This window comes from Solanum stenotomum, chromosome 6, assembly GCF_019186545.1.
Source record: "Solanum stenotomum isolate F172 chromosome 6, ASM1918654v1, whole genome shotgun sequence".
Classification (NCBI taxonomy): domain Eukaryota; kingdom Viridiplantae; phylum Streptophyta; class Magnoliopsida; order Solanales; family Solanaceae; genus Solanum; species Solanum stenotomum.
The window spans coordinates 37,552,215-37,580,197 of NC_064287.1; the positions used below are offsets into that span (position 1 = coordinate 37,552,215).

At 35.5% G+C, this 27,983-nt stretch overlaps 3 protein-coding genes across 4 annotated transcripts; 2 read left to right on the forward strand and 1 right to left on the reverse strand.

The window, feature by feature from the left end:
- Positions 1 to 264: 264 nt before the first annotated feature.
- LOC125866991 (calmodulin-binding transcription activator 4-like) lies at positions 265 to 18,511 on the forward strand. 2 transcript variants are annotated; one of them, XM_049547391.1, is made up of 13 exons: positions 265 to 613; positions 7,834 to 7,959; positions 8,051 to 8,166; positions 8,344 to 8,432; positions 8,722 to 8,767; positions 9,113 to 9,509; positions 12,288 to 12,418; positions 12,618 to 12,708; positions 12,806 to 13,029; positions 13,817 to 14,502; positions 16,375 to 16,954; positions 17,254 to 17,544; positions 18,199 to 18,511. In XM_049547391.1, the coding sequence occupies exons 1-13, from the start codon at positions 601 to 603 to the stop codon at positions 18,295 to 18,297; spliced, it is 2,889 nt and encodes a 962-aa protein (XP_049403348.1). In that variant the 5' UTR covers positions 265 to 600; the 3' UTR covers positions 18,298 to 18,511. The 2 variants fall into 2 exon arrangements, with proteins under 2 accessions (XP_049403348.1, XP_049403350.1); XM_049547393.1 differs by lacking the exons at positions 265 to 613; positions 7,834 to 7,959; positions 8,722 to 8,767 and having other exon boundaries at positions 8,045 to 8,166.
- A 1,038-nt stretch (positions 18,512 to 19,549) lies between these two features.
- Positions 19,550 to 20,492, forward strand: LOC125869025 (uncharacterized). The gene is made up of 2 exons (XM_049549580.1): positions 19,550 to 19,814; positions 19,942 to 20,492. Exons 1-2 carry the CDS (start codon positions 19,632 to 19,634, stop codon positions 20,389 to 20,391), a joined length of 633 nt encoding a protein of 210 aa, XP_049405537.1. The 5' UTR covers positions 19,550 to 19,631; the 3' UTR covers positions 20,392 to 20,492.
- A 133-nt stretch (positions 20,493 to 20,625) lies between these two features.
- Positions 20,626 to 23,330, reverse strand: LOC125869026 (nuclear transport factor 2B-like). Its single transcript, XM_049549581.1, has 2 exons — positions 22,886 to 23,330; positions 20,626 to 20,901 (listed from the first exon to the last, which is right to left on the reverse strand). Exons 1-2 carry the CDS (start codon positions 23,180 to 23,182, stop codon positions 20,827 to 20,829), a joined length of 372 nt encoding a protein of 123 aa, XP_049405538.1. The 5' UTR covers positions 23,183 to 23,330; the 3' UTR covers positions 20,626 to 20,826.
- Positions 23,331 to 27,983: the final 4,653 nt, after the last annotated feature.

A 27,983-nucleotide genomic window follows, 5' to 3' on the forward strand; every position in this document is an offset into this window, starting at 1 on the left:
CAAAAATAAAATAAACATTGTACAGAATAAATGAGAAAAAAAAGTCTACTATTAAAAATAAAAGAATTTTAAAGAAAAATCAAAAAGTTAAAATAATTTTGACCCAGCATTTGTACATAAAATATTTTGAGACTATATTTATTAATTAATACTCATGCTAAAATGTGGGATAAAATAATAAAGTCCTATTTTATCCCCAATTTGTTATGGGTAACCTCACCAACCGAGCAATATTATAGATTATGAAACTAATTTATTTTTCAGTTACAAACTGGAGTCAGCCGTAAACCAGCGAACTTACACCTTCAGATAGTCCATTTTGTTCCCCAAAAGAACAAACGAAACTCCATTTCTGAAGCTTGGTGGTAGCTTTCAGGCTCAGCTCGTTATATCGACTCTTACAAAATTCAAGCCGTCGTTTTCCAGTCAAAATACTCTCTCTCTCCTCCACCACCACCACCACCACCTGCCGCTGTTGTCGTTTCTGTCAAGGTCGATTTGCGGTGGCGATACGATCTGTTCAACTTTGGTTGAAAATTTGATATAAAAGTCGGCAGGAATATTTCTCTGCACGAATTTTCTTATTGAGTGATACAAATCATGGCCGAATCAGGTAAAATAACTCTACTTGGATCACTTATGCGTTTTACTGTTACAGTGAGTTCACTTATTTTTGTGCTAAATCTCTTCGATTAGTTTTGTTTAGATCAATTGACTTGTGCGTTTCAGTATTTTTTGGAGTTGGTTAAACCCTTGTAGGTTCAATTTTTAAATATTTAATCATGACATAATTTTGACTGATCTGAGATACCTGATTGAAGAGCTTCAATGACATAATAAGCATCGTTCCAAGTACCTTTCTCGAGTATTCGCTTGTAACGACTTATCATAAGTCTTTATACGGATCATGAAGTTATCCTCTTTATCTGGACATGGGACCTACTATCCTCTGTCAGCATAGTTAGAAAAGTATGACCACAACATATTTAATTTGAGGAGGGTAGATTGTATGCATATCTCACCCTTACTTTAGAGGAAGAGAGACTTTTTCTAATATATCCTCGGCTCAAGGAAAAATAATCTAAAATAATCTAGGGAAAGAAGTAACGGAAAAACAGCACATAGTAACAAAACTACAATAAACTTATACGATAACTGAGCTACAAGTAATCAACATATAGTAACATCAATCGAAGGACAAGAAACTACAAGAACAATACTATGACTTCTAATATGAATGGACAACAAGACAATGTATTGCTACCTAATACCCTTCTACTCTAATCTTGTGACCTCCACACCCTCATAAGTCCTATCTAAGTTCATATCCTTTGTAAGCTGAAACTGCACCATATGCTGACTAATTTAAGGGAAAAGAATTGAGCATTGGAAAGAAATAAATGTGAGTGTACCAAAATGGATATAGAGGCTTAGCATAGCTGACACCCACTAATTTGAGACGGATGTATGAGTAGTTGATAGATCGACCATTTCTTGGGCATGATTTCCTTGGTTAGTGGTGATCTAGAATTTTGTGGTTCACAAATGCTAAAAGCATGTCAGACTGGAAAAATATGAATGTGTTTGGTGAGTGGATTGTTGTGGTTGTTGCACTCTATGACTTTGTGAGTTGTAAGTTTTAGAATCTTTATTTACTGATTGAAAAGATCATACAAAATTGGCAAAAGCTTGTATAGGAATGAGTTTATTATTTTATCGTTATGATATATTCTCTTTGCAGTGACAGATGCTGTGCTTTATCAAACAAAATTGTAGTATTCTATGCCCAAGTGAAAGAGAATACTAATATAGAAAAGCAACAAGCTTGTCTCTTTCAGCTGATTGACTAAAGTGAAAAGGTTGTCTCATTCAGCTAATTGACTAAGGCCACAGCAAGGGCACACTCACTTCTGATTTAAAATGATTCTTTTTCCTCTGTCCCATGTTAGAAGTGCTTTGGATTTCCTTCGTGCTTGCCTAGTCAGTCAGTCAATCAAGGTGACCGATAATTGATTATCTAGGCTTTGTCCAATGGGAAGGGCTAATTAAAAGATTGGCCTCTGACCGACCCTCACTAGAAGCCTAAAGATCCCAGCTAGTTAGTAGTCCCTGGTTAACCACCTCTTATTGCATGGATTACAAACGGTGCAAAATAAATTCCTTTACTCATTGTCTTCAAATAGGGGAAATTTCCCTCCTACAAATAATGGAAGGTCTTAACAGAGTAGCAGTTTGATGGCATCCTATCCCATTGTCAAATCATGCAAGAAACCTCACTTGTAAATGGTTAAACACTAAAATATTGCTCTTAATGCTAGCATAAGTTAGATGGAGTTGTAGTACACATTTGCTCGAATCCATCTCTGCAATGGATATCATTGCTCTTCTAGCCCTCATCTCTCTTGTGCTAGTGAGCTCTTCGTATTCATGCCTTTCCCTGGATTTGTCTCTTCTTCCATCCAAACCATTTCATGCATATACCAGTTGTGAGCAGCGAAGGAGACTCCATTAATTTGTAAAGCCATTTCACATTAAGGCTCATTATTTGATTAGGGGAGGCTCAACATATTTGGAGGCCTAAAGCGAAATTTCCATTAGAGGCCTAAAATCTTAACAAACTTTAAATGTATTTATTCAAAATTTATTTTTCTTGTACTTTTTAGATGCAAATTATTACTCAATATTTTTTTATAAATGATTTCTTCGAATTCTTTTTCAATTAATAGTCTTAGGTAAGATTTTATCAATTCAACATAGATTTTTTTTCACCAAGACAATTATTATATGAATTGTTAACATAATTCTATCAGTAATAAGTTGACAAATTTTATATAAAGATAAGAATTAGAACCATAGAATCTGATTCAAGGAATTGATAACTTGATATACTTTGTTGTAATGCTTTAATAAGAAATAATAATGAATTTGCAATTCACTTAGTTTAACTCTTTTCTACTATTGATTCATATGTTTGACAGAGTATTACTCTAACTTATCAAAAAATTGAAGAAGAAGCGTGCAAAAGGAGTTAAAAAGAATAAATACTATGAGCGTTAGCAGAGAGAAAGTAAGAATGCAAACAACATTTTTTTGATTTCTTCTCTTTGAATGGGATTAAAGAGAATAAAATAATATAATTTTTATTTTAAAAATACTTCTTATCATTAATAATTACATAATTTATTATTGACACATGAATAATGACATAATAGACTGACCCTGCATTTGATTGACACATGAATAATGACATAATAGACTGGGTTCTTATGATAAAACATGGCTATTCAAGCTGCCTTTAGAAGTAACAGAACATAGCTGCCAATCTAAAACCTTATGGCAATGAGTGGAGTGAACCAACAATTTTTAAACCACTTTAGACGTCATTTTATACTTCATGTGTGACACTATATAACTCAACACCCTTTGGCAAACATAACTCAAATTTGAGATTTACATGTTGACATATGAGTGGAGAATGGGCTTGCAAAAGGTTGATTTTGGTGCCATGTGAAAAGAATCTAAGCATTTAACACAGACTAGGTGAATGGGCAAGTTGCCTGAAGTCACAATGGTTAGGAGAGATCAGAAACCTGCATGCAACTCGAGAGACTCAGGCATGCAGAAGCTTAAAAAGAAAATCTGTTTGCAATTTGAGCCTTGTAAAAAAGGTTGTTTGCAACTGGAGCCTTGCAAAAAAATGTTATTTGCAATTTGAGCTTTATAAAAATGTTATTTGAAACTGGAGAGAGTTAGACATGCAAAACATCTATGGGCTTGCAATGCATATTGCTTGCCCAGTCTTTGTTGAACTGCAACGTTATTGCTTCTACTTTTGGGAGAGGTCTTAGTATGTCTAGTAGTTGTTAGTATCTCTATTGAATTTGCTTATTTGCTTGTTTTGAGGTAATTACATTTTAAGTGGCACTTGTGACATAAGTAGGCTTTTCATGTTAGAGATCGGAGGAGCAGGTGTAGACTTGTATTCAGTATCTGGTATTAGAAGGCAATGTGGAGTTGAGAAGAAAAGGAAACTATATGCGACCTCTATTACTGCATTAATTTGGGTAGAAATCCAACATTTTCCAAACCTGTCAAACGGGTCTATCCAAGCTGACTTGGTACATTACGGGTTTGGCTCGTTGGGCGTGGTCTGTTAGGTTCAGTTCAAGTTCTTCATGCCGGGTCGAACCCCTTTATGAAACACTAGGACCCGGTCTGCCCCCTTGACCACTAATCCCTTTAACCGGGTTGAACTGTTATGGGGTTTTGATTATTTTGTTTTTTCATATATGTTATAGTTTATATTTATGTTATATATTTAATTTAATAATTTATCATAGTTAAGTTGTTAGATAATAATAACTTATAAGAGACAAATACAAAATGTTACCTTCATAAAAACAAATACTCCCTTTGTCACATTTTATGTGAATTACCAAATTTTGGAAATGTGTAATTATTTTTGGGACGGACTAAAAAAGAAAGAGTGTTGAATGCCCTTCCTACTTATATGATGGTTATTTTCCCTATTCCTAAAGGGTGGAGAAAAATATTGATAATTTAAGAAGAGATTTCTTTGGTTGATAGACAACAGATGGCATTCATAAAGGGGAGACAAATTATGGATGCCATTCTAATTGCAAATGAGCGTGTGGAATCAAGACAAAGGAGTAAGCTACCAGGTATTCTATGCAAACTAGATATCCAGAAAGCTTATGATCATCTAAACTGGGGCTTTCTAATTCAGATGATGAAGAAAATGGGGTTCGGAGCTAGATGGATCAAGTGGATTAAGCATTGTATTAGTACAGTAAAATTCTCAGTCTTGATAAACAGGACACCAAATGTCTTTTTTCCTTCTCATAGAGGATTAAGGCAGGGTGACCCCTTGTCACCTTTCTTGTTTATTCTGGCAATGGAGGATTTGAGTAGCTTACTGCACACAGCTAAGGTGAAGGGATGGATTAGAGGTTTCCAAACCGGTGATGTAAATAGTTTGGAGATCACTCATTTGCAATATGCATACGATACCCTAGTTCTTTGTGATGCAGTGGAAGAACATATTTTGATTGTAAGGGCTATCTTCATTATCTTTGAAGCTGTGTCAGGTTTGCATATTAATTGGAAGAAAAGTTTCATCTATCCCATAAATGAAGTTGTGGAACTGGAAAGCTTGGCCACAAAGCTAGGAGGAACGGTGGGGAACCTCCCAACTACATATTTGGGTATGCCTTTAGGGGCAAAAAACAATTCCATAGTAATATGGAATGGTGTACTGGAGAAATGTGAGAAGAAGTTGTCAAATTGGAAGAGTCAATACCTTTCTAGAGGAGGAAGGCTCACCTTGGCGAACAGTGTATTAGATGCACTGCCTGCATACATGATGTCTATCTTCCCAACACCAGAAAATGTGATAACAAGAATTGACAAAATCAGAAGAGATTTCTTTTTGCAAGGCACTGTAGACAAAAACAAATTCCACCTAGTTAAATGGGAGGAATTGACAGTGGGAAAGAAAGCAGGAGGGGTTGGAATGAGAAATTTGAAAGCACAAAATCAGAGTCTAATGATGAAATGGCTGTGGAAATTTGGAACATATGATAACATGTTGTGGAAGGAAGTCATTATTGCCAAATATGGGATGGAAGATAACTGGACAACAAACATGGTTTCCATACCATATAGTCGCACAGTTTGGAGAGCTATCAGAAATGTATGGCCTCTGTTGAAGAGAAGAATTAATGACAAAGTAGGTGATGGACAAAAGATTTATTTTTGGAATGATAACTAGATAGTGGGTGCACCACTACAACATCAATTTCCAGATCTCCACAACCTTTGTATTCTTCAACAGGCCACAGTTGCAGAGATGTGGACCGGACAAGGATGGAACCTAAACTTAAGGAGAAACCTGAATGATTGGGAAGTGGGAAGAGTAGCAACTTTTTACACCATTATGGCCAGCTTCAACAATCTATCTGTAGAAAGGGATACCATAGTATGGAAGAAAGGAAGGAAAGGTATTTTCTCTGTCAACTCAGCTTACAGAGAACTGAATAGATCAAATCATAGGGAGGAAAACTGGCCATGGAAGATGATATGGAAGACCAAGATCCCATACAAAGTTAACTGCTTCATATGGCTATTGGCTAAGGAATCAGTACTGACACATGACAATTTGAACAAAAGGAAATTTCAACTATGTTCAAGATGCTTCTTATGTGGGGAACAAGTGGAGACAATTAGCCATCTCTTCTTGCACTGCAAATGGATAGAACAACTTTGGAGGATGTTCATTAACTTGAGGAAAATAAATTGGGTAAAGCCAGGGAATATCAGAGGAGTCCTCAACAGTTGGAATAGTGATGGTAATGCAGCAACGAAAGAGGAGAGATGGAATATTGTCCCAGCATGCATATGGTGGACTGTATGGAAAGAGAGAAATCAGAGGTGTTTTGAAGACAAGTAGAATGGACTTCAGAGCTTTAAGATGAATTGTCTAGCGTTATTTTATTTTTGGTGTAAACAAAACATTTAAGTCCAAGTAGAAGATATCTTGGATGTTTTAAGATTATTTGTAAGAAATAGAGGTGATAGGCAGCAATATGATTAGTCTGTAATACCTTTTGAAGGGGAACTACATATTTTGGATGTAGTTTACCTGTGAATATATAGATTAGTGTTACTATCCTCAAAAAAATAAGAGATTTCTTATGGCATGACAGTAAAATGAACAAGGGCTATAATCTAGTAAGGTGGAAAATCCTCACTTTAAAGAAAAAGCAGGGTGGTCTGGAAATCAAGAATCTGAGTTTGCATAACAGGAGCTTGCTACAAATATGGTTATGGAGGTTCTACTCAGAAGAAATGGCACTATGGAGGAACTTTGTCATTCAGAAGTATGAGATTGAGATTCCGTGGATCACTAAAGAAGTTGAGTCCGTTCGGTAGGTTTGTAGGGAAATCTATAAGAAATCAATGGCAGAATTTTCGGAGGAATGTGGTAATCATGGTGGAAAATGGTAAAAAGACAACCTTTTGGTTAGATCACTGGCTGGGTCCTATCAGCCTCAAATCTGCCTTCTCTGATCTCTATTCCAAAAGCTCTTAGTCTCATGCTCAGGTAGATCAATTGCGAACTCAACATGGATGGGACTTGAATTTTAGAAGAGCCCTGAATGATTGGGAAATTGTCAGGTTTCCAGTCTACTTCAGATGCTAGGATCTTTTGGTGTAATCTCAAAACATTCAGATAGGCATATATGCAGACTGAACAGAGGTATCTTCTTTGTGAAGTCTTTGTATCGGTTAAGGTATCCTGTTTTGTTTGGCTGGTGGTAAGGAAAGATTGTTTATCTCAACAAAATCTACAAAGAAGAGGTCTCCAGATTTGTTTAAGATGTATGGTTTTTGGTTAGGATGGAAAAAGTATTGAACATTTATTCATGCATTGTACACACTCTGACAAAGGCTTCAAATGTCTTATGATCTTCATTTCAGAGACATGTAACAGAACAAAAGCCAAGAGTTCTGAATTTCTAGGATAACATATGTCAAAAAAAAAAAGCATAACATATTTATAATTTAAATTTGTAGTGCACAGCACACCAAATATAATCCTGTTGTCACTATTGCTATTATTGCTATTATGATTCAACTTTCTCATTTGTAGTGCACAGCACACCAAATTTAAAGTGTTTCTTTTTAAATATAGTTGTTTTCCTTGGAAACTACTGATTGACCCTATGAATTATGCCACTTTGAGAATGGGTTGTAGTTATATGTTTCTGCTGAACTAGATGATTTAGCAACTGCTGTTATTCTATCTTTCAGGATATGATATCAATGATTTGGTTCGAGAAGCCCAAATCAGGTGGTTAAAACCCGCTGAAGTTCTCTTTATACTGCGAAATCATGAGAACCACCAGCTCTCCAGTGAGCCATCTCAAAAGCCACCCAGTAATCTCCTAACCCTATTACATTGGAGCCTTTGTTGTTAGATTGTTATCCTCTTTCATCATATCATCCTGACAAAGTATTTTATCACCAGGCGGATCATTGTTTCTCTTTAACAAGAGGGTCCTCAGGTTCTTCCGTAAAGATGGTCATAGTTGGCGCAAGAAGAAAGATGGAAGAACTGTTGGGGAGGCACATGAACGCCTTAAGGTAACCCTTTTTATGAAACTCATGTTGTTGATATTGTAAATGACTTTCTAAGAAAATTTTGGTGTATTTTTCACATGGATATAATCAATCCCAAAAATGTGCATCTGATGTTCATCTCGCGTTTCCCTGAAAATTTTCATTGAATGAGAAATTCCAATTTGGCTCTTCCATGTTCAGGTTGGAAATGCTGAAGCCCTGAATTGTTATTATGCACATGGAGAGCAAAATCCTAACTTCCAGAGACGCAGCTATTGGATGTTGGATCCGTGAGTGTACTTTCTTTTATTTATCTGTAAAATGGTGTTTTATGGTTATGATAACTTTTAAGAAAGAGGCGTTAAACTCTCCATAATTTCAAATGATAGCGAAATTATCAGGAGTTGCAAAAAAAAAATGAACAAAAGAAATGTGGAATGCACTTAAGCTTAAGATTCTAGAGCTTCCTTTTTTGTCATCTCTCTCTCTCTCTCTCTGAATCTCTTAGAGCAAAAAGTTGAACGGTGACTGATTGTCGTTTTTTCTTTTAATTGTTCACAACTTTGCATGCTTGGGCAGTGCGTACGACCACATTGTTTTGGTTCACTACAGAGACATAACGGAGGTCAGTCTTCTGGAACCAGTATACACAAATATGATGCCATGATAAGATTTCTTGGCACCACCTGAAATTACTTTTCATAAAGGGAGGTCTATTCACCATTAAGTTTTTATTCAGTTTCAACCATCATGTATGTAATTTTATTCCCCTGTGAATGCCACTAGAATGTGATGTTGGCGGTGCTTCCATGATATCTATTGATCTGTATGTTCAGCTAAATTGGAGGACTAAATGTCTGTTTGATGCATCTTATCAATCTGTTTATCATCTGAAACTTACGTAAGCTACAATATAATATGTGAAAAGTATAATTAGTCCCAACATCATTTGTTTTAAATATGAACACAGGGTAGGCAGAATCCAGCCTTCATGTCAGAATCTTCTCCAATTTCTTCTGCTTTCTCTCCCAGTCCAAGCTCCTATTCTACTCCACATACGGGCTCTACTGGCATTGCCAGTGAATCTTATGACCAATACCAGAACCAACCTAGCCCTGGAGAAATTTGCTCCGATGCAATCATCAATAATAACGGGACGTCGGACACCATAGGGAGAACAGAGGAGGTCATCAGTTCTCCGGGGCTTGAGATGAGTCAAGCATTGCGAAGGCTCGAGGAGCAGTTAAGTTTAAATGATGACAGCTTCAAAGAAATTGATCCCCTCTATGCTGATGCAATTAATGACGACAGTTCACTTATCCAGATGCAGGGGAATTCAAACAGTCTGCTGTTGCAACATCATTCAGGTTTGTCATTTTTATGCCTTGATATTATTGTAGAATGCATTCTAACCTGTCTTTGCCGCAAGATATGTCTAGTTCTCCCTCTGCTTTCCTACGTCAATAGGAAATTGGAAGTGTCTGATTTTAAAGAAAAAGCTGAGATAAGAGCTATACCTTCTGGACATATGGATCCTTATGATTCTCTGCTTTGGATTTCTAGGATTGGCAATTCAAAGCTTGGGGATTTTCATACTTATTTGTGCCTTGTCATTGTGAGAAATATTGGAGAAGTATATTATTGAATTGTTGTGTTGTCTACATTATTACATTGAGACCCTATTTATAGACACTAGAATACAATCCTTTACAAAGTAGAATACTATTTACTATTCCTATTTCTATTTGTATTCCTATTCCTATTCTAAATAGGATTGTATAAACCTATTCCTATTCTAATAGGATTGTATAAACCTATTCCTATTCTTATAGGATTGTATAAACCTATTCCTATTCTTATAGGATTGTATAAACCTATTCATGTTCTAACACTCCCCCTCAAGCTAGTGCATGCAATTCATGTACCTAGCTTGTTACAAATGTAATTAATACGAGGATCGATGAGGGGTTTGGTGAGATATCTGCAAGTTGATCAGTTGACTTCACAAAATTGACAGCCAATCTCAATGTGCTTGTCTTCTTATTAAATACTGGATTTGATGCATAATGTCAGTCAGTCTCAATGTGCTAAAATCTTCTCATGAAATACTGAATTTGATGCATAATGCCGATAAAACAGTGTGATAAAATTACAGTGTTGAACTTCCCAAACCAAACTTGCAAAGACTGTTTCATACCATAGAGTGACTTACATAATCGACAAAGAAGGCTACTAAACTCCCCCATGTGCAACAAAGTGCTCAAAATCTAGTATAAAGTATATGGATCGTGTTGGAATCAATATATGAGTCGATATTAAACAAGAAAGTCACCGAAAAATTGGTCGGAACATGCTTATACGCCGGAGTATTAGATTTGATGGCTGAAAGTGGTCACAATCTAAGAAATAAAATTATATGAGTAGGGTCAGAATGATGGCACGACCCAACTAGAAAATAGAAACTATATAGGGAAGGTCGAATTGACGACACGACCCTATTGAAGAAAAGAAATAATATGGGTAGGGTCGGAATGATGTCACGATCCTACTGAAAGAGAGAGATTATATGGGTCGGGTCGGAATGATGGCACAACCCTATGCAAATCAGATTTGAGGAGTCATCGGAAAGACAAATGGAACTATGCAAATCAAATCTGAGGAGTCACCAAAAAGACACACGGTGCTATGCAACTCAGATATGAGAAAGTAGTTCGGAAAAATCCACAGTACTACGCAAGTTAAATATGAAAAATAGTCCAGAGAGATGCACGGTGCTATGCAAAAACAAAAAAGTAGTCACCGGAAAGATGGCACGGTGCTACACAAATTAAATATGAAAAAGTAGTCACCAGAAAGATGGCACAGTGCTACACAAATTAAATATGAAAAAGTAGTCACGGAATGATGGCACGGTGCTACACAAATTAAATATGAAAAAGTAGTTACCGGAATGATGGCACGGTGCTACACAAATTAAATGTGAAAAAGTAGTCACTGTAATGATTGCACGGTGCTACACAAATTAGATATCAGAAAGTAGTCACCGGAATGATGGCACGGTGCTACACAAATTAATTGAATTGTTGTTGTGTCTACATTATTATATTGAGACCCTATTTATAGACACTAGAATACAATCCTTTCCTTTACAAAGTAGGATACTATTTACTATTCCTATTTCTATTTGTATTCCTATTCCTATTCTAAATAGGATTGTATAAATCTATTCATATTCTAATAGGATTGTATAAACCTATTCCTATTCTTATAGGATTGTATGAATAGGATAGTTCTAACAGTCATGAACTAGGTAGATATTTCTGTCAATTTGTTTGGTGTGGTTGGCTTCTTGTTCTTGGGCTTGAAACTGTTGACCTGGATTCTTAACAGTAGTTTTTTTTTATTTTGAAGTGTTTGCAACTGGGTGTTTTTTTCTTTTATTTATTTTATTCCCTAATCATTTTACCTGAGGTTAATGTTGATTGGTACATCAGCATCTGAAGGTCCTTTTAGAGTTGGTGAAAAACTGTACACCATTAGAGTTATTCCATTAAATTTAAACACACAACTAGTTATAGATTTTCATGGCACAAATAGGATTTGAGTAGTACCATTTTATAGGCTTTTATAGGTTCTAATTATCCACTAATGAATATTGTGTCTGTATGATTGTGTTGTGGAATACTGCTTGTGTGAAGATCTTCCCATTATTCATAAAATTATTTACCTAATCCAATAAAAAGAAGTGAAAGTGTTAACTTTTAAGATCGGGCACCAGTCAACTTGATGCTTCCTCTTGGATATTTACTTCCGTGTCTTTTGTATTTCTGTTGTTGTCTTTACTCCCTTCTAGTAGACTTTGCACTGTTTTTTGTTGCTTACTATCTTTTCTTCACTTTTGCCTTTTTCTTCACGTGAGCCGAGGGTCTTTCGGAAACAGCCTCTCTACCTCCATGAGGTAGTGGTAAGGTCTATGTACATTCTACCCTCCCTACACCCCACTTGTGGAATTTCACTGGGTATGTTGTTGTCTTTTGTATGCGTTATTTCTTGTACTTATTTTTATCTTTAGATGGAGTTCTCTTCGGTTTATTGTTCAGAAGCAATAAATGTGAAGGTATGCTGATAAGAGTGTGCCTCTGTAGGTGAGAGCAGTGAATCTCATCATCAAGATCTGACCCAGGATGGCCACATGTGGAAGGATATGCTGGATCACTATGGGGTTTCTGCATCTGCTGAATCACAAACCAAATATTTGCACAAGTTGGATGAGAATGTGAGAAACGTATACTTTGTAGTTAGCTCTGTTTCATTAGGACTGTAGATGCATATAACATCAAAATATAGTGTGAGATTTGACCTTATTTCAGGGCCTTCTGGCCAAATACAACATCTGCCTCTTCTCATATACTCTCATCAGCTATACAATTCAATTTTAAACCTAGTCATCTTTTTTCATGTCTTACGTACCTTAGGCAATGCTTCAAACCTCATCAGAGAGAAGGGCCATAGAAGCATATGAAAGTTACAAGTGGCGTGATTTCAGTGACAGGGAGGCTCAGACGGGTAATAATTTTTTTCACCTCCAGAGGATAATTTATGTCGACTAACTATAGAATGTCAGGAATTAGTTAATTTCTGGAGAACTTGTATTTCCTTGCAGCTCCTGTACCAGCTTTTAAGCAACTCGAAGATTTCAAGTATACTACATATCCTCCTGCTATCACTACTTTTGGATCCAACCCTGACGAATATACAACAATATTTGACCAAGATCAGATTGGTACTTCTCTTGAAGATGAGATGAGCTTAACTATTGCTCAGAAGCAGAAATTTACTATTCGACATATATCCCCTGATTGGGGGTATTCATCTGAGGCAACAAAGGTATATGTCATGATTTAGTTGATTGTTGCTGTTTGTACCACAAAATTTGTCTGCGCTCCATGGTTTTGGACTTGTGGTGTTCGTTGAACTTTTGTTTTCTGCATGTGCAAGCAATGTTGAAATGTCTCCAGCGGATTGCTTGTATGTTTACAACAACATACGCAGTATAATCTCACAAGTGAGGTTTGGGGAGAGTTGGGGAGAGTGGGGGTATACAGAGACTTCACCCTACCTTTGTTGGGTAGAGAGGATTGCTTATATGTTTGTTTAGTCATTTCAAATTTCAGTATTTTATTTTCTATGCCCCAATATCTTATGATTATTATGGCTTCCAAAGCACACAGATCTCCATTATTTTGCAATTGGCTACTTTAAATGGTATTACTTCAATATCTTAGATGGAATGCTTTTATTTGATGGCTTAATATGGCTCATTATTGCTGGATGCTGAAAAATAATATCGCAATTTAAAGTAATAGAAAGGTCAAAAGGAAGAAGAGCTACTGCTTGCTCCAGCAACCATGCCATGATGGCTAATTCAGCTGTCTTTTATCATCCTTTGAAATGCTCATGCTCGAAAACCCCTTAAAACTTAGATATCCCGGTAAACTTTGATAGCTTTCCAAGAAAGCTGTTTTAAATCCTTTTTTATGTACCTTATATGAATGACCATGCTCAGGATATCGACAAGTTAGTTACTATGGTTGTATTTAATATTTTTCAGCTGATTTGCATCTAGTTTTTTAAAAATTATTATTAGTTTGAACGTTCTAGCTGTTCAATGCAGATTGTTATCATTGGATCTTTTCTTTGTAATCCTTCTGAGTGCACGTGGACTTGCATGTTCGGTGATATTGAAGTTCCTGTTCAGATCATTCAAGAAGGTGTCATCTGTTGTCAAGCTCCTCGTCACTTGCCTGGTAAGGTCACCCTCTGTGTTACTAGCGGCAATCGGGAGTCGTGCAGTGAGGTGAGGGAGTTTGAATACCGGGTTAAGCCTGATGATTGTGCTCGAAATAATCAGCCTGATGTAGCAGGAGCTTATGGAAGTACAGAGGAACTGTTGTTACTTGTCAGGTTTGTGCAGCTGCTTTTATCAGACTTATCTGTCCAAAAGGGAGAAAGCTCTGAATTAGGCAATGATTTCTTGGAAAAATCCAAAGCAAGTGAAGATTCATGGTCCCAGATCATTGAATCTATTTTGTTTGGATCTTCAATGCCAATGGTAACCATTGATTGGCTTCTTCAAGAGCTTTTGAAAGACAAGTTCCAGCAGTGGCTTTCTTGTAAATTGCAACAAAAAGATAATCAGATAGGCTGTTCTTTATCTAAGAAAGAGCAAGGAATAATTCACATGGTTGCTGGATTGGGATTTGAGTGGGCGCTGCACCCAATTCTAAATGCTGGAGTCAGTGTTAACTTCCGTGATATTAATGGCTGGACGGCCCTGCACTGGGCTGCACGCTTTGGGAGGTAATCTATGTTTTTTGCTGTTTGGTAAATGACTTCTCTATTCACTGTACTTCAGTTCGCATGTTATGTTGGTATCAGTAGCAATAGAAGCTGGATAAAAAACTTTTAGGAAGTCAAACATGTCTCGCTTCTAGCCCCCAGGGCTTTGGTCTAGTGGTAAGAGATGCAATGCGTGATATGAGGGTTAGGTACGTAACCTGTGTTCGAACCCTGACACAAACAAAAGCTTGTCATTTAAGTGCAGAAAGGCAGAGGGGCATCAGCCAAAAAGTTTCGTTCCGTGCACCATCGAGCTATGGATTTTTCAGTTATTTTAAAGATTAAAAAACCATATCTCGCATCCACATTCTGTGTACAACATAATACCCAGTGTAAACCCATGAGTAGGGTCTGGGGAGGGTAGAGTGCGCGCACCTTACCTCTACCTTGGGAGGTATAGAGGTTGTTTTCTATAGAACCCCGACTTAAGGAATAGCATATCAAAGCATATACTAGAAAAATGCATGACAAAGCATTCTGAAAAAAAAACAGTAGCTACAACAAATAGTGCAAAATCGAAGTACAAGAGATAGTAGATAGTACTAGAAATCTGAGGACAAGCACTATTGGAGAAATACTACGACTACTGGAGGGAAAGGATAAGCAAGACTACTAACCTTCTACTTTTTGTGTATGCATACAAAAAGTATGAACGTGGATGATATTTTGAATTTTGCCTCACTCACTCAGTTGCAGCAGTTTTACGGAAACTTTTTGTCTCGTTCCTAATTTGCCTATGATTCGGGCTACGAGGTTGAGATGGTTTGGGCATGTGATGAGGAGATGCACCGATGCCCCAGTGCTGAGGTGTGAGAGGTTAGTTATGGATGAATTTAGGAGAGGTAGAGGTAGACCAAAGAAATATTTGGGAGAGGTGATTAGACAGGACTTGGCGCAGTTGCAGCTTACCGAGGACATGATCTTATATAGGAAGGTGTGGAGGACACGAATTAGGATAGAAGGTTAGTAGGTAGGATTGTGTCCATACTAGTAGGTAGGACTTAGGAGTGCTTTGTCTTGTTGCCCTTACTAGTAGTCTGTGGACTACTCTTGTAGTTTCTTGTTCTTCGATCTCTATGACTATCTATTGTTTCATGTAGGTTGTTTGTAGTAGTATTTTGCTGTAGTACTGTTATGCTACTATTTATTGTCTATTGTACTTCCATTATGTCTTTTCTTAGACTATTTTTGTCTTGAGCTGGTGTTTTATCGGAAACAACAGTATTTTGCTGTAGTACTGTTATGTTACTATTTATTGTCTATTGTACTTCCATTATGTCTTTTCTTAGACTGTTTTTTGTCTTGAGCTGGTGTTTTATCGGAAACAACCTCTCTACATTATCACTGAGGTAGACGTAAGGTCTGCGTATACACTACCCTCAGCACTGTGTGGGACTACATTGGGTATCTTTTGTTGTTCCTAATTTGCCTTTGTGAAATTTTAGAGTTGAGCACATTAGGCAATATTTTCAACCTTTTAAATTCATTATGGAGTAATATATTGATCAAATGGACAGATTCAGCTTTGAAACACTTCATGGATGTTGAGATATCAGGGTGGTGTGGGTTAGGCGCACGTCACAGGCCCATTAGGCACCAAGTATCGAATTTTACACCGCTGACAGGGATTTCTTGATTATTCAAGAAAGGAACATAACAATAATATTAAAGAGAGAGTTATCAGGGTGAACTCCTTGAATCTTTCTCCCTTTATATGTCTGTCTATGTTTGCATGTGTAGTGGATTTTCTTTTGACAATCTCTATTCTCTACAAGGGCCTTATGTGTGGTACCCATAAATAGCCACTTGACTAAATATCCATATCTGTGACAGGGAAAAAATGGTTGCTTCACTCATTGCATCTGGGGCATCGGCTGGAGCTGTTACAGATCCCTCTTCACGAGATCCAGTTGGTAAAACTGCTGCATCAATTGCTTCCAGCTGTGGTCATAAGGGACTTGCAGGATATCTTTCAGAGGTAGCTCTCACCAGTCATCTTTCATCCCTCACTTTAGAGGAGAGTGAGCTCTCAAAAGGTACTGCTGATGTGGAAGCAGAGAGAACTATTAGTAGCATATCAAACACAAGTGCCACCATAAATGAGGATCAGCGTTCTTTAAAGGACACGTTAGCTGCAGTCCGTAATGCAGCTCAGGCTGCTGCTCGTATACAGTCTGCATTCCGAGCACATTCGTTCCGCAAAAGACAACAGAGAGAATTTGGTGTCTCTGCTAGTGGAGATGAATATGGTATCCTCTCAAACGATATTCAGGGGCTTTCAGCTGCATCAAAGTTGGCATTCCGCAACCCGCGAGACTACAACTCAGCAGCCTTAGCTATTCAGAAGAAATATCGAGGATGGAAAGGCCGGAAAGATTTCCTTGCATTCCGCCAGAAAGTAGTGAAGATACAGGTGCTTTAAATGTTTGAAGTCAAGATTGATATTTTAAGCCTCATTATACTCGAAAATATGATAGTTAAGCGGTGATAGACTTCAAATACAATCTCTCACTAATAAAGAAGTGTACATCATATTTATCTTGGGGGAAAAAATAATATATATAAGTTGGAAACATTCTTCAATTTTTTTTATTCTTTTTTATTTTTTTTTTGGTTTTTGGGAGGGTGGAGGATGGAGGATGGAAAATGTTTGGAGATTAGAAAATAATTTGTTCAGCAGAGAAAGTGACTTCCAGGTGATTTCCATGGCAGGCTCATGTACGAGGCTATCAAGTTAGAAAGCAATACAAGGTATGTTGGGCTGTTGGAATCTTGGAGAAGGTGGTGCTAAGGTGGCGTCGACGAGGTGTTGGTCTCCGGGGATTTCGACATGACACAGAATCAATTGATGAAATTGAGGATGAAGACATTCTAAAGGTGTTCCGCAAACAGAAAGTTGATGCTGCTCTTGACGAGGCTGTCTCGAGAGTTCTATCAATGGTTGAATCTCCAGGGGCACGTCAGCAATATCATCGGATTCTTGAGAAGTATCGGCAAGCTAAGGTAAGCTAAAGAATCATTTTACTACGTCATTTTTGTGATTCATATACATGAGCTAGTGAACTTCCAATAGGTGAATATTTACTTAGTATTTTGCATGTCGAATGCTTTATGTACATTTTGGGAATGAACTAAATCCGTTCTGTATCACCTTTGTGAGATTTTAGGGGCACAGATGCAGTAAGTATATATTCCATTATGCTTTCAATTTTCTTTTACCTTTTCTTGAAAGGATGGAAAAAAAAAAGGTTTTTGTTATTCCCATCTCCTAGTGTCACGTAAATGTAAATATTTGATTTCATGGCTTTAGAGAAGATGCTGTCGAAAAAATAGTCAGGTTCTGGAGTAGCTACATCGTATGCAATGGAACAAGGACAAAGAAAAATCCAAATATGAGGATATTGGTGGCAGTGTCTATGCAACTGGAAAAATATGAGTGAATGAATGTTCTTGTGTGTCTGAATTATTTACAGCCTATCTGGGATAGGGGTGGAAACATAATTAGCTTCTTGATCCATGTGTTTTGTCCACAGCATACTCCATTCTTTTGAAGGAAAATTTCCTTTTTTATGGAGGGGGATAGGGAGCATTTAGTTCTCCTTTCATAGTTCGAAATCAGGAAAATCGAATCAACTAATAATCTTTGTTGCACTGCAGGCTGAACTTGAAGGAGCGGACAGTGAAACAGCATCAACTGCTCATGGAGACATGTCTAACATGGAAAATGATGACATATACCAGTTCCCTAGTTATTAATCCAACTGACCTCTTCATTGTCATCCAAACTAGTTTCAGTAGGTTCAAGAATTATACATTGAAGTTTGGTTATTTCAATTTGTAAGTCATTGTAAGGTATGTATTTTTGTAGGTGCTGCTGTTCATAATGTGTATAGGTTTTATAGGTTCAAAACTTGAACTTTATAATATGGATTCCTGCAAGATTAGCTTGGAAGTTTTATTTTTCTTCTCTAACATGTACTTTTGTGCTTGAGCATCTTTTAGGTGCTAAAAAAATGATCTTTAAAATGGTAAATACTAGGGGTAGGTTGTGGTATAGCCACTTGCATGACTGCCTATTTGGTTACAAAATCAATCTCAACCCTTCTAAATTGACGGATTTCACTATTCGTGTGGAATCTCACTTGTTGATACTCAAACTTGAATGAAGTTAAAAAATGTATCATCTCATTATCTTGATAGGAGAAACGCAACTAAATTTACTTTTGTGTAGTTGGTGAAATATTTATTTGTTTTTCTGCAAAAATTGATAAGTGAAACCCAAAAAAGATGTATTAGTAATGATTCATTAATTATAGATAGATAGATTATTTTTATGCATTATTTGGTTTGGTGCATTAAAAATAGCATGTATAGCATAAAAAAAATTATTTACAAAGATACCCTTCACAATTATGGTGGAAAAGATGTCAAGAATGTTTTAAAGGCCAATTGGGTCTTTAACCATGCTAATGCATGCATTAAAATCATTGCATTACTAATATCTAGAAATTCATGGTATTAGTAATACACACTTTAATATACAATAGAGTGTATAACTAATGTTTACATTAGCTATACATAAATTGGAAAAGAGTACTACACAATAAAGTGTATAACTAATATTTGCATTAATTATTCGTAGGTCGAAAAAAAGTACTAAACAAGGCATTGGTAATACACAAAGCTAATGCATACATTACTCTACCAAACGACCCGTCCTGAGAAAGGGTTTGGTTGTTCAAATTGGAGAAGTAATTTCCTCGCAAAATTTCAGCATAATCAATACCTTGTTTGTTTGAATAAAAGAGATGAGTTATGAATATATATATATATATATCAACATGACTTAATACTTGTTTGGTTGCAGTTTTGCAATTAAAAATATATATGCAAAAGAATTGATACGTGTGGAGTGATGAAACGGCAGAAGCTGAAGTGGATTGAGGTAGCTGTTGACTCTCTCTCACACTCTATTATAAACCATTTGTTTTGTATTGTTGTATAATATTGTATGACCCACATGACATCCACAGCCACAGCCACAAATCAACACGTCTCTCTTTGAATGAAAGAAGAAGCAACTGGAAATTATGGAAAGGGAAAGAGAAAGGGTGAAGAAAGTGGAACTCATACAGAAAGCAATCAATCAATTAATAAATCATGAACAACTCCAATCAAAAACATGTCATCTTCTTGATGACAGCTTCGTTGCCGTTGATTATGATGAAGAAACCGACCACCGCCACCAACTTCTCTCACAACTTTTAACTCAGGTATGAAATTTTCAACTATTATGTTATGATCATAAAGAGATTAAACAAGTTCAGATCCCCATACTGCGCTACTCTTAGTGTCCAGTTTTCATGAGCTACTTTTTTGTATTACTCTGATTCTTTACAGCTGGATTCACTAAAAGAAGAATCTCAATTTGATCAAATGAATGAATCAACCAACTTACAAGAAGCACCTGTTGAACTTGAAGCTGAAGAAGAAGAAGAAGAAGAAGAGAAGGTTGTGAAAGAGCTAAGGAAGATACAGAAGCAGAATTTTATCACTCAATGTCTTTTATCAGCCATGATTGTCCTCACCTTGACATGGCAACTATCTGAGGTTTCTATCATTTTGAAAATGAAAGATGGATTAAATCATCCCTTTAGATCCATTACTAGTATGCTTACAGGCTGGATTAAAGGCCCTCCACCTGTATTAAATGGTCGAGACGACGATCTAAACAACTCTGCAAAACATCTTAAACATCAAGTTGAAGCCATGTCTCTCCCAAAGCTAAAAGTTCCGGAGCTTCCACATATGGAGTTGCCATCTTTCGACCTCATCAATGAAGAAGACTAGCATTTTCCATTCTGTTTTTACACAAGTATTTCAATACACAACAACTCATGCATGTAATATTGAAAACCGTATATGAATAATATAATGTGGTATTATTAGGATTGGTTTGGTTGAAGCATTGATTCATGGTGTGCAGTTTACTAGTATACTTTTCCATAATTTGTTTTCAGCATAAACTTAACAAACCAATGACACTCATATTTTGATCTTCAATACAGGTGGTAGACTGATGTCATCAAAAAGTCAATTCTCCAACATCAACAGAGCAGAAACCGGAGCAACTCAAAAAACATTAAATCATAGCATTTTCTAAAACAATTACATGAAGGAGAGACACAAAATATCACTATTTCAAGAAACTTGAATTTCATCCAAAAGTCTTAAACTTGGAAAAGACGGAACAAATTAACATGAGTTGCATTCATCTTGAGCGTATCAGCCATAATTCAACCGGAAAATGTCATTGAAGACGTAGAAGCTTCCTTGTGGTGTTGGCATCAGATGAAACATCTGCAAGAAAAGGAAAATTGGAAGTTTAAGCCACAGAAAATAACAAATTATCAAAGTGTCATCAAGGACAATCTTTTGAAACGAATCCTGTGAGTCACATACCAGGAATGTAATAAGTTCTTTAGAATTCTTTGCTTAAATGTAACAAGTTATATAGGAACAGTTGGTGTTATTTAAATTCATTGCCGATAAGGGGTTAAATTTAGCTGAGGGCCATTCACCACATATATGAAAGTTTTACCAAAATTTCCATCAGAATAAAGAGGTTAAATCTGAAATTAAGACATGCCTGATTCAAGATTAAATTTCTGTTTCTTTTTCTTTAAACCGCATTATTGGGAGTTTGGCCACGGCTGCCCAAAAGCGCTTATATAACATGTGACAAAGGTTCCCAATAATTTACACATTGAACAAAGATACCTTCACCCGGGTGGTACAAGAGATACAATCTACAAGCACAAGTTCCACAGCGATCGATCCCGGTACCTTTAACAATAAAAACTGATTTTCTATCAACAATTTCTAAAATGCTAACCCAAGTTCCACAGAGATCGATCCCGGTAGCTTTAACAATAATAACTGATTTTCTATCCACAATTCCTATAATGATAACCCTAACAAAGCTAACGTCCAATAAACTCACTGAGAGTGCATCAATAAAAATGTTTGAGAAAAAGAAATCAATTAAATCAAGTTGCACATTAAAGTCTACTATGAGGGAGTCTTACATTATAAGTACACTACCCAACTATGGGAGGTTTTCCTAAACATCTCTGGCCAAAGCTGGACCATGCCAGCACATACTTCCAACCTCTTTAGCTGCTGGATTAGAAGAGGGCGGGCAGCAAGACTCAAAAGAGATGGTGGAAATTGATTCCTTCGTGTATTGTATTTGGTGGGCTGTCTAGAGAAAAAGGAATGGTAGATATTTTCAAGATAGAATCAATTCCATCCACAAAGTCAAATGGAATTGTTTAGTATCTTTACTCTTATGGTGTAAACAATAATGCATAAAAGATGTAGATCAAATAAAAAATAGGAAGCTTGTAAAAAAAATTTTGGAACATGGTTGTAACCTATTTTGATGGTGGCCAGCCATCGCTAATGCTGAAGAATACTACTTGCCAATTGTCAAAAAAAAAAAACTCTACTCAAAGGGAGGAGTCATTAATTAAAAAATCTACTATGACGGAGACGATCATATGAAACTTAACAAACCCAAGCTCAATATACACTAACCAAGCCCCTATCAATATTGTATTATAGGTAAAGAAAAACACCAACCCTCTTATGGTAGTGAGAGGCTGTTACAAGCACTGGAAACAAAAAAGAATACAATATTACATTTTGATAAATGAAAAGAACATCATATACACCATGTACTTTGAAATGACACGAAACGGAATGTAAAGATGTTTGAATTGAAGCACAGTGTCGTATCAGACTAATGCAAACTTGTAAGTTCTGAAACTAAGCAATTTCTGCCCTCTGTTATTAGAATGAACAATGCCCATGTTTGCACACATAGAACATAAATGTAATCTGAAGAGATAACTAGACAAGGAAGAAGTAGAAGCGTAACTGTGTTCGTAGTACTTTATCAGCAAAAGACTCTAGCAAGCAAGCAATAGTAGGAATCAAATAACCTTATTCACATTGCTCAGAATTGTTAAAAATTGCTCAGGAAAATTGTTAATCCAAATACCAAAGTAATTCAACTCAAGCTAAAGGCCCGCCATTCTCATTTCCACCACTTAGCATTCAAAACAAAACTTTATATTACATTTCCTGAGTATGAATTTTGATAAATTTCCATTATAATATTGATTATTTATCTCAAGTTTTTTCTATTCCCAAACAAAATTCAGCTTCAACGCAGGCAACCCTTAAATAGATAATTCTCGAAAAAATAAACAAACCCCAGTAAAGAATAAATCATAAATTGCACTAACAAAACAAACCCAAATCAGAAATTTTTTAGAACCTGGCCAAACTTAAGAGCATGATGTTCGCCGGCGAGCTGGAGATGACCGGAGACGACAACAATCATGCCACCAGCAGGACCAGAAGGCTGACAATCAGTAGTAGTGATAGTATGCTGACACTGCTGAAAGGGAAGGCAAGTAAGTTTAGCCACAATATTTTGTGAACCTTGAGTTTTAATGCCTTCAAACGTCAACATGGAACCTTCTTGATACAGATTTCCAAGCCCAGCCCTGTTGGTATCGAAGGTGGAGTAGTAGTGCTCCACGAATGCCTTTGCTAGTTCGTTAGGGTCCATTTTCCGATGAACTTGTGTAGTTACTAAGCCCAAGATAACCAGTCGATGTTGCAGGTGAAGGGTTTTTCTATATAGGAAGGAACAGACCGCCGCCTACGGTGGCGTCAAATCAACGCTTTGTTGTTGTGGTTTTTTCTTCTTCTTATGACAAAAATTGTGAAAGGAGGACTTTATTCCTATTTTTTTTTTTGAATGGGTAGAATATACTTAAAAATTCTTTAATTTTGTGATTTTAAGTATGTTACATGTAATATTGAAATTAAAGAATTGTTAAAAATAAACTAAAAAAGAGAAAGTAATTTATCAATTTAAGTAGGAATATAGTTATAACTAAGGTTAGAAAATATTTTTTATGCAAATATATGCGTTATTTATTTATTAGTTTAGTGCAAACCTTGAATTTAGATAATTTATAATTATAGCACAATTCAGAACTAGAGCTAAGTAGTTATAACCCCAACTTGCACACTTATTTTAATGGTAATATATGACTTTCACTTTAGTGTAATCGTTTATAAAATAGGCTGTCATTTTGGTTAATAGTATAATTTGTTAAAATAGGGTTAAAAGACAAGTGGATTAAATCAATTAAGTTAATTTCCTTTTGTTTGAACCAACAAAGTAGAGACCGGGTACAATAGTGTAAATTACTCAAAGAAACGAAAAGAAAAAATACAAAAGAAAAAACGTCAAAAGTTTTCTTTCATTAGAACCTTAAGAGAATGGATCTAATTATGTTTTTAGAGAGAGTTCTGATGTTATCCCTTCATCTGAAAGAGCACATTTATAGGCCAAAAGGTCAAGTCTAAGTCATAATGTGAAAAGACTATACATTAATTTTGGAAGGCTACCTAGCACATGTTTGATCTGACATTAGGCTCGAAACTTATTAAGGGCAGGTCAATGCTAAACTCAAAATAGACTGGTGATCTGATTGATGGTCATTATGAGAGTATTTCAGCTATACAGCGCCTTGTTTTCGATGAGAGATCATGCAAGCTATCCAGCTAAGGAATGGCCAATTGATTGTATTAATGATATACTGATCTTGGTCATGTCAGAAGACGAGATCTTGAAACTTTCTTCGACCTAAGGTAGAAAGAATCAATATTTCTCTAGTTTTGATTTAACCATGTACCCTAGTCTAGATCGCCCATTTGTCGAGGGCAAATTTCCTCCCAAACAAATGATTCCCTAATTTTTTTTAATAACCAATAAAATGTATACGAAAAGTGAAAAAAAATTGTTCTTCGAATCGGGTCAATAACACCCTGATCTTGCTTTAGTATTTCTGCATCTGTTCCTCTTTAGCTTTGCATATGTTATGGATTTTACATACCTCCTCTTTGATGAACTTGTTGCAATAAAAGGGAATTAGTTGTTTTTTTGTTTTATTGGAGGGTGATATGAGTCTACTGTGAACTTATGGACTGCCTCATCCGGAGGAATATCTGTGATGTCTTTTTTCACCGGGAGGTCTACAAAGAGGACTGTCATGCACCAAATTAGAGAAGGCAAAACTGACATCAAATACCTTATTCAATCGAGTTAGCCCCTACAACATAATGGAAAGGGAACTAGGGCCAACGAGGCCATCACAATAAACTGTTGAAACAAGATGACTGAACTGGTGAGGTCACAACAACATCAGTAACATAATGAAAGGGTCAACAACGCCAACTTAACAAATAAACAACTAGCAAGTTGACGATGCAATAACTGAAATCATAAATACATAAGCCGACAAGGCCACAAATAAATGTTGAAAAGACCTAATAGAGTATGTCCATAAGTCTTTGCGAATACTGCAACTCAATTGATTCAAACAAAGCCCCGACAATATCAATAACTATATGCAAAACACAAGTATGCAATATCTACAGACAACCAACAACTTCAAGAAGAATGGAGCTTATCAATCCTTAGCTGAGACAACTCCCCTATTGGAAAGGCCAATCAAGACATTGTTCCCCAGGCAATGGAATGTCTGTACGAATTAAAATGTACTGATATATAAGACATAAAGTAAGATCATAAGTAGCTGAGGTAAAAATAATAATAGAGATACCTCTTGAAACTGGAACTATAATAACCTTTATGACCGACATCTGACCGAATAGTAATCAAATATGCATGGTATGCAATTATATGTCGTAAACACACACACACACTCTTCATTTGTCTCAAACCCATAACAAATATATCTTTAAAATATATCTCATTTAGTCCAACACATAAAATTTTCTAGAATACCTCTTTAATGACCAAAGTAGCCCTCTTTTAATTTTTGTCAAACCAACCACCATTTTTGGTGAAATTACTGACCAAGCTATAGTATCAAAATTATCTTCCACCATTCCGTCTGTTACTTACTCTAACTCGCGACTCCTTCTGTCGAAATTTTGAATTTTAAAAATCCTGCCATTCTTCTCATATAAATACTACATTTTATCTCTTCGTCAAGGGGCAAGTTTTCACACTCTTACATTTGATATTACTTACAAAGAATTTTTGAATTGTCTCTCGATTACACTTGACTTTATTTGAAGAACGAGGGTAGTTTCGAGGTCGATACTTTCCAGTTCAGTGACCCACAAGAGGTAAATATAACTCCATTATGTGGGAAAACTTTTATTTTAGGACAGTCGGTAATGGTTGAAAATCATGGGAAGGGATAATTTTGTATGATAGCAGTACGTGATGATATGAATTGTGTTTCCATTTTATTTGATATTCATTCACTGATAATGTGATGTAAGTGCCTAATTTTGTGTTGTTGGGTAAGATCCTGGAGTGACTAATTCGATATCGACCAAACAAAAAGAAACAAAAAATTATTTTCATTAATAAAGTTAGAAAGAAGAGTTACACCTGTAATGATCCGGTTGATCATTGTCCCTTCCGATATTTTCCCTATATTAAATGTACAGAAGTATTAATTATCTCTCTAACATGATTTTTTGTAACTATTTACCCTCCTTATATGCCCACAAAAAGATCATTTCATTTTACTCAGATTGGTTGTACATTCTCTCCCATAAAAAAAAGATTTTTTAACCAAAATAAAACTCTTCACCTCCTCTGTTTGAAAGTTTGTTCAATTATGGATGCAAACAATGTTTCAATTCGAATTCAACACAACAGACGATAGGACCATCAAGTATATGTGATAAATCACGATTGAAGTGGTGATTAATTTACATAATGTATTTAAAATATTTGGTATTTTGTTCGTGATTGTTAGTTCTAAATCTGACCGTATTAGTGTTGTATGTGATGCTGTTTTTTAGGTCGGTTATAAATACAAAAGTTCATGATTGAATTTTAGTAGATGAGTTGGTGTAATTGATAGTGTATTAGGTTGTTAATGAACACCAACTTTCGCTATTGTTTTTTTTTATATATGTGATGGTGTAATTGATAGAGTATTATAGGTTGCTTGTAAACACAAATTTCATGATTGTTTAATGGTAGATGAGTCGGTATAATTGATAATGTATTTTAGTTCGTTTATAAACACCAAATTTGGTGATTGTTTTTTGGTAGATCTTTGATAGTGTATTTAGGTTGTTTATAAACACCAAATTTCATGATTATTTTTGGTAGATCTTTTGGTATAATTGATAGTGTGTTTTACGTTATTTATAAACACCAAAATTTGTGATTGTTTTTTGGTAGATGTTTTGGTGTAATTGATAGATTTTAGGTCATTTGTAAACACCAACTTTCGTGATTGTATTTTGGTAGATGTTTTGGTGTAATTAACACTCTTTTTGGATTATTGTTACCCATTGTTTCATAATGTACTGTATTGTATTGTACTCTATTGTACTGTAATGTATGATAGATATAATGTTTGGCTAGACTGTATTGTTTGTTGTTGTTTAATAACATTTTTATTGTTTGGTTTGACTATATCGTACTGTATTATAATTTATAAATTTACTAAAATATCCTTAATTATTCTAGGGTAGGAGGTTTGACTAGAATTAAATAATATATGGTAAAGGGTAAAAAAGTATTATGAAATATTATGCCATGATATAATTGAAAAAAGAAATTAAGTAACAATGGGAACACACCAAATTGGTTGTTTCATAAAATGAGGGTTTTCATTGTTACGTAATAACAAAATTTAACAAAACAATACAATACAATACATTTTAAGTAACAATCAAAACAAATATTGTAGGTATGATAACAATACAATGCAACACAATGGATAACAATGATTCAAACAGAGTGTAATAGATTTTATGTTGTTTATAAGCACCAAATTTGTGGTATATGAACTGGTTGTTAAATAACTTTGTTGTTTTTAGTGTATGTGATTTTTTTGTTGGATTAAGGTATATACGTTGAAAGTTTAGAGAATATATATTAAATTGGTTAAAATTACTTATTAGTTTGTATTGGTATATATCATACCAAAATAAAAACAAAACTAGTATACTAACTTAAGTCGTAAAATCATTTTGTATACCAACATGAATAGTATTTTTATATAAACAAAAACATATTGTATACCAATCTTTAATATTTGATTAAACTGAAAACACCATTCTATTTATATATGTATTGCTTAATTTCTTATAAATTTTAAATTGTATTATGTTATATATGTAATATTTACTTGTAAACTTGCTAATTATTTTGGAGATTAATTAACAATAAGTTGTAATGTAACACATGTAAGTACGTAGATTTTAATATTGAAGGAGTGATTAAACTGTCATAATTGTTTTTGGCCTCCCGAGAATAATGAATTTGTACAACCCAATTGATGAAAAAAAAATCTGTT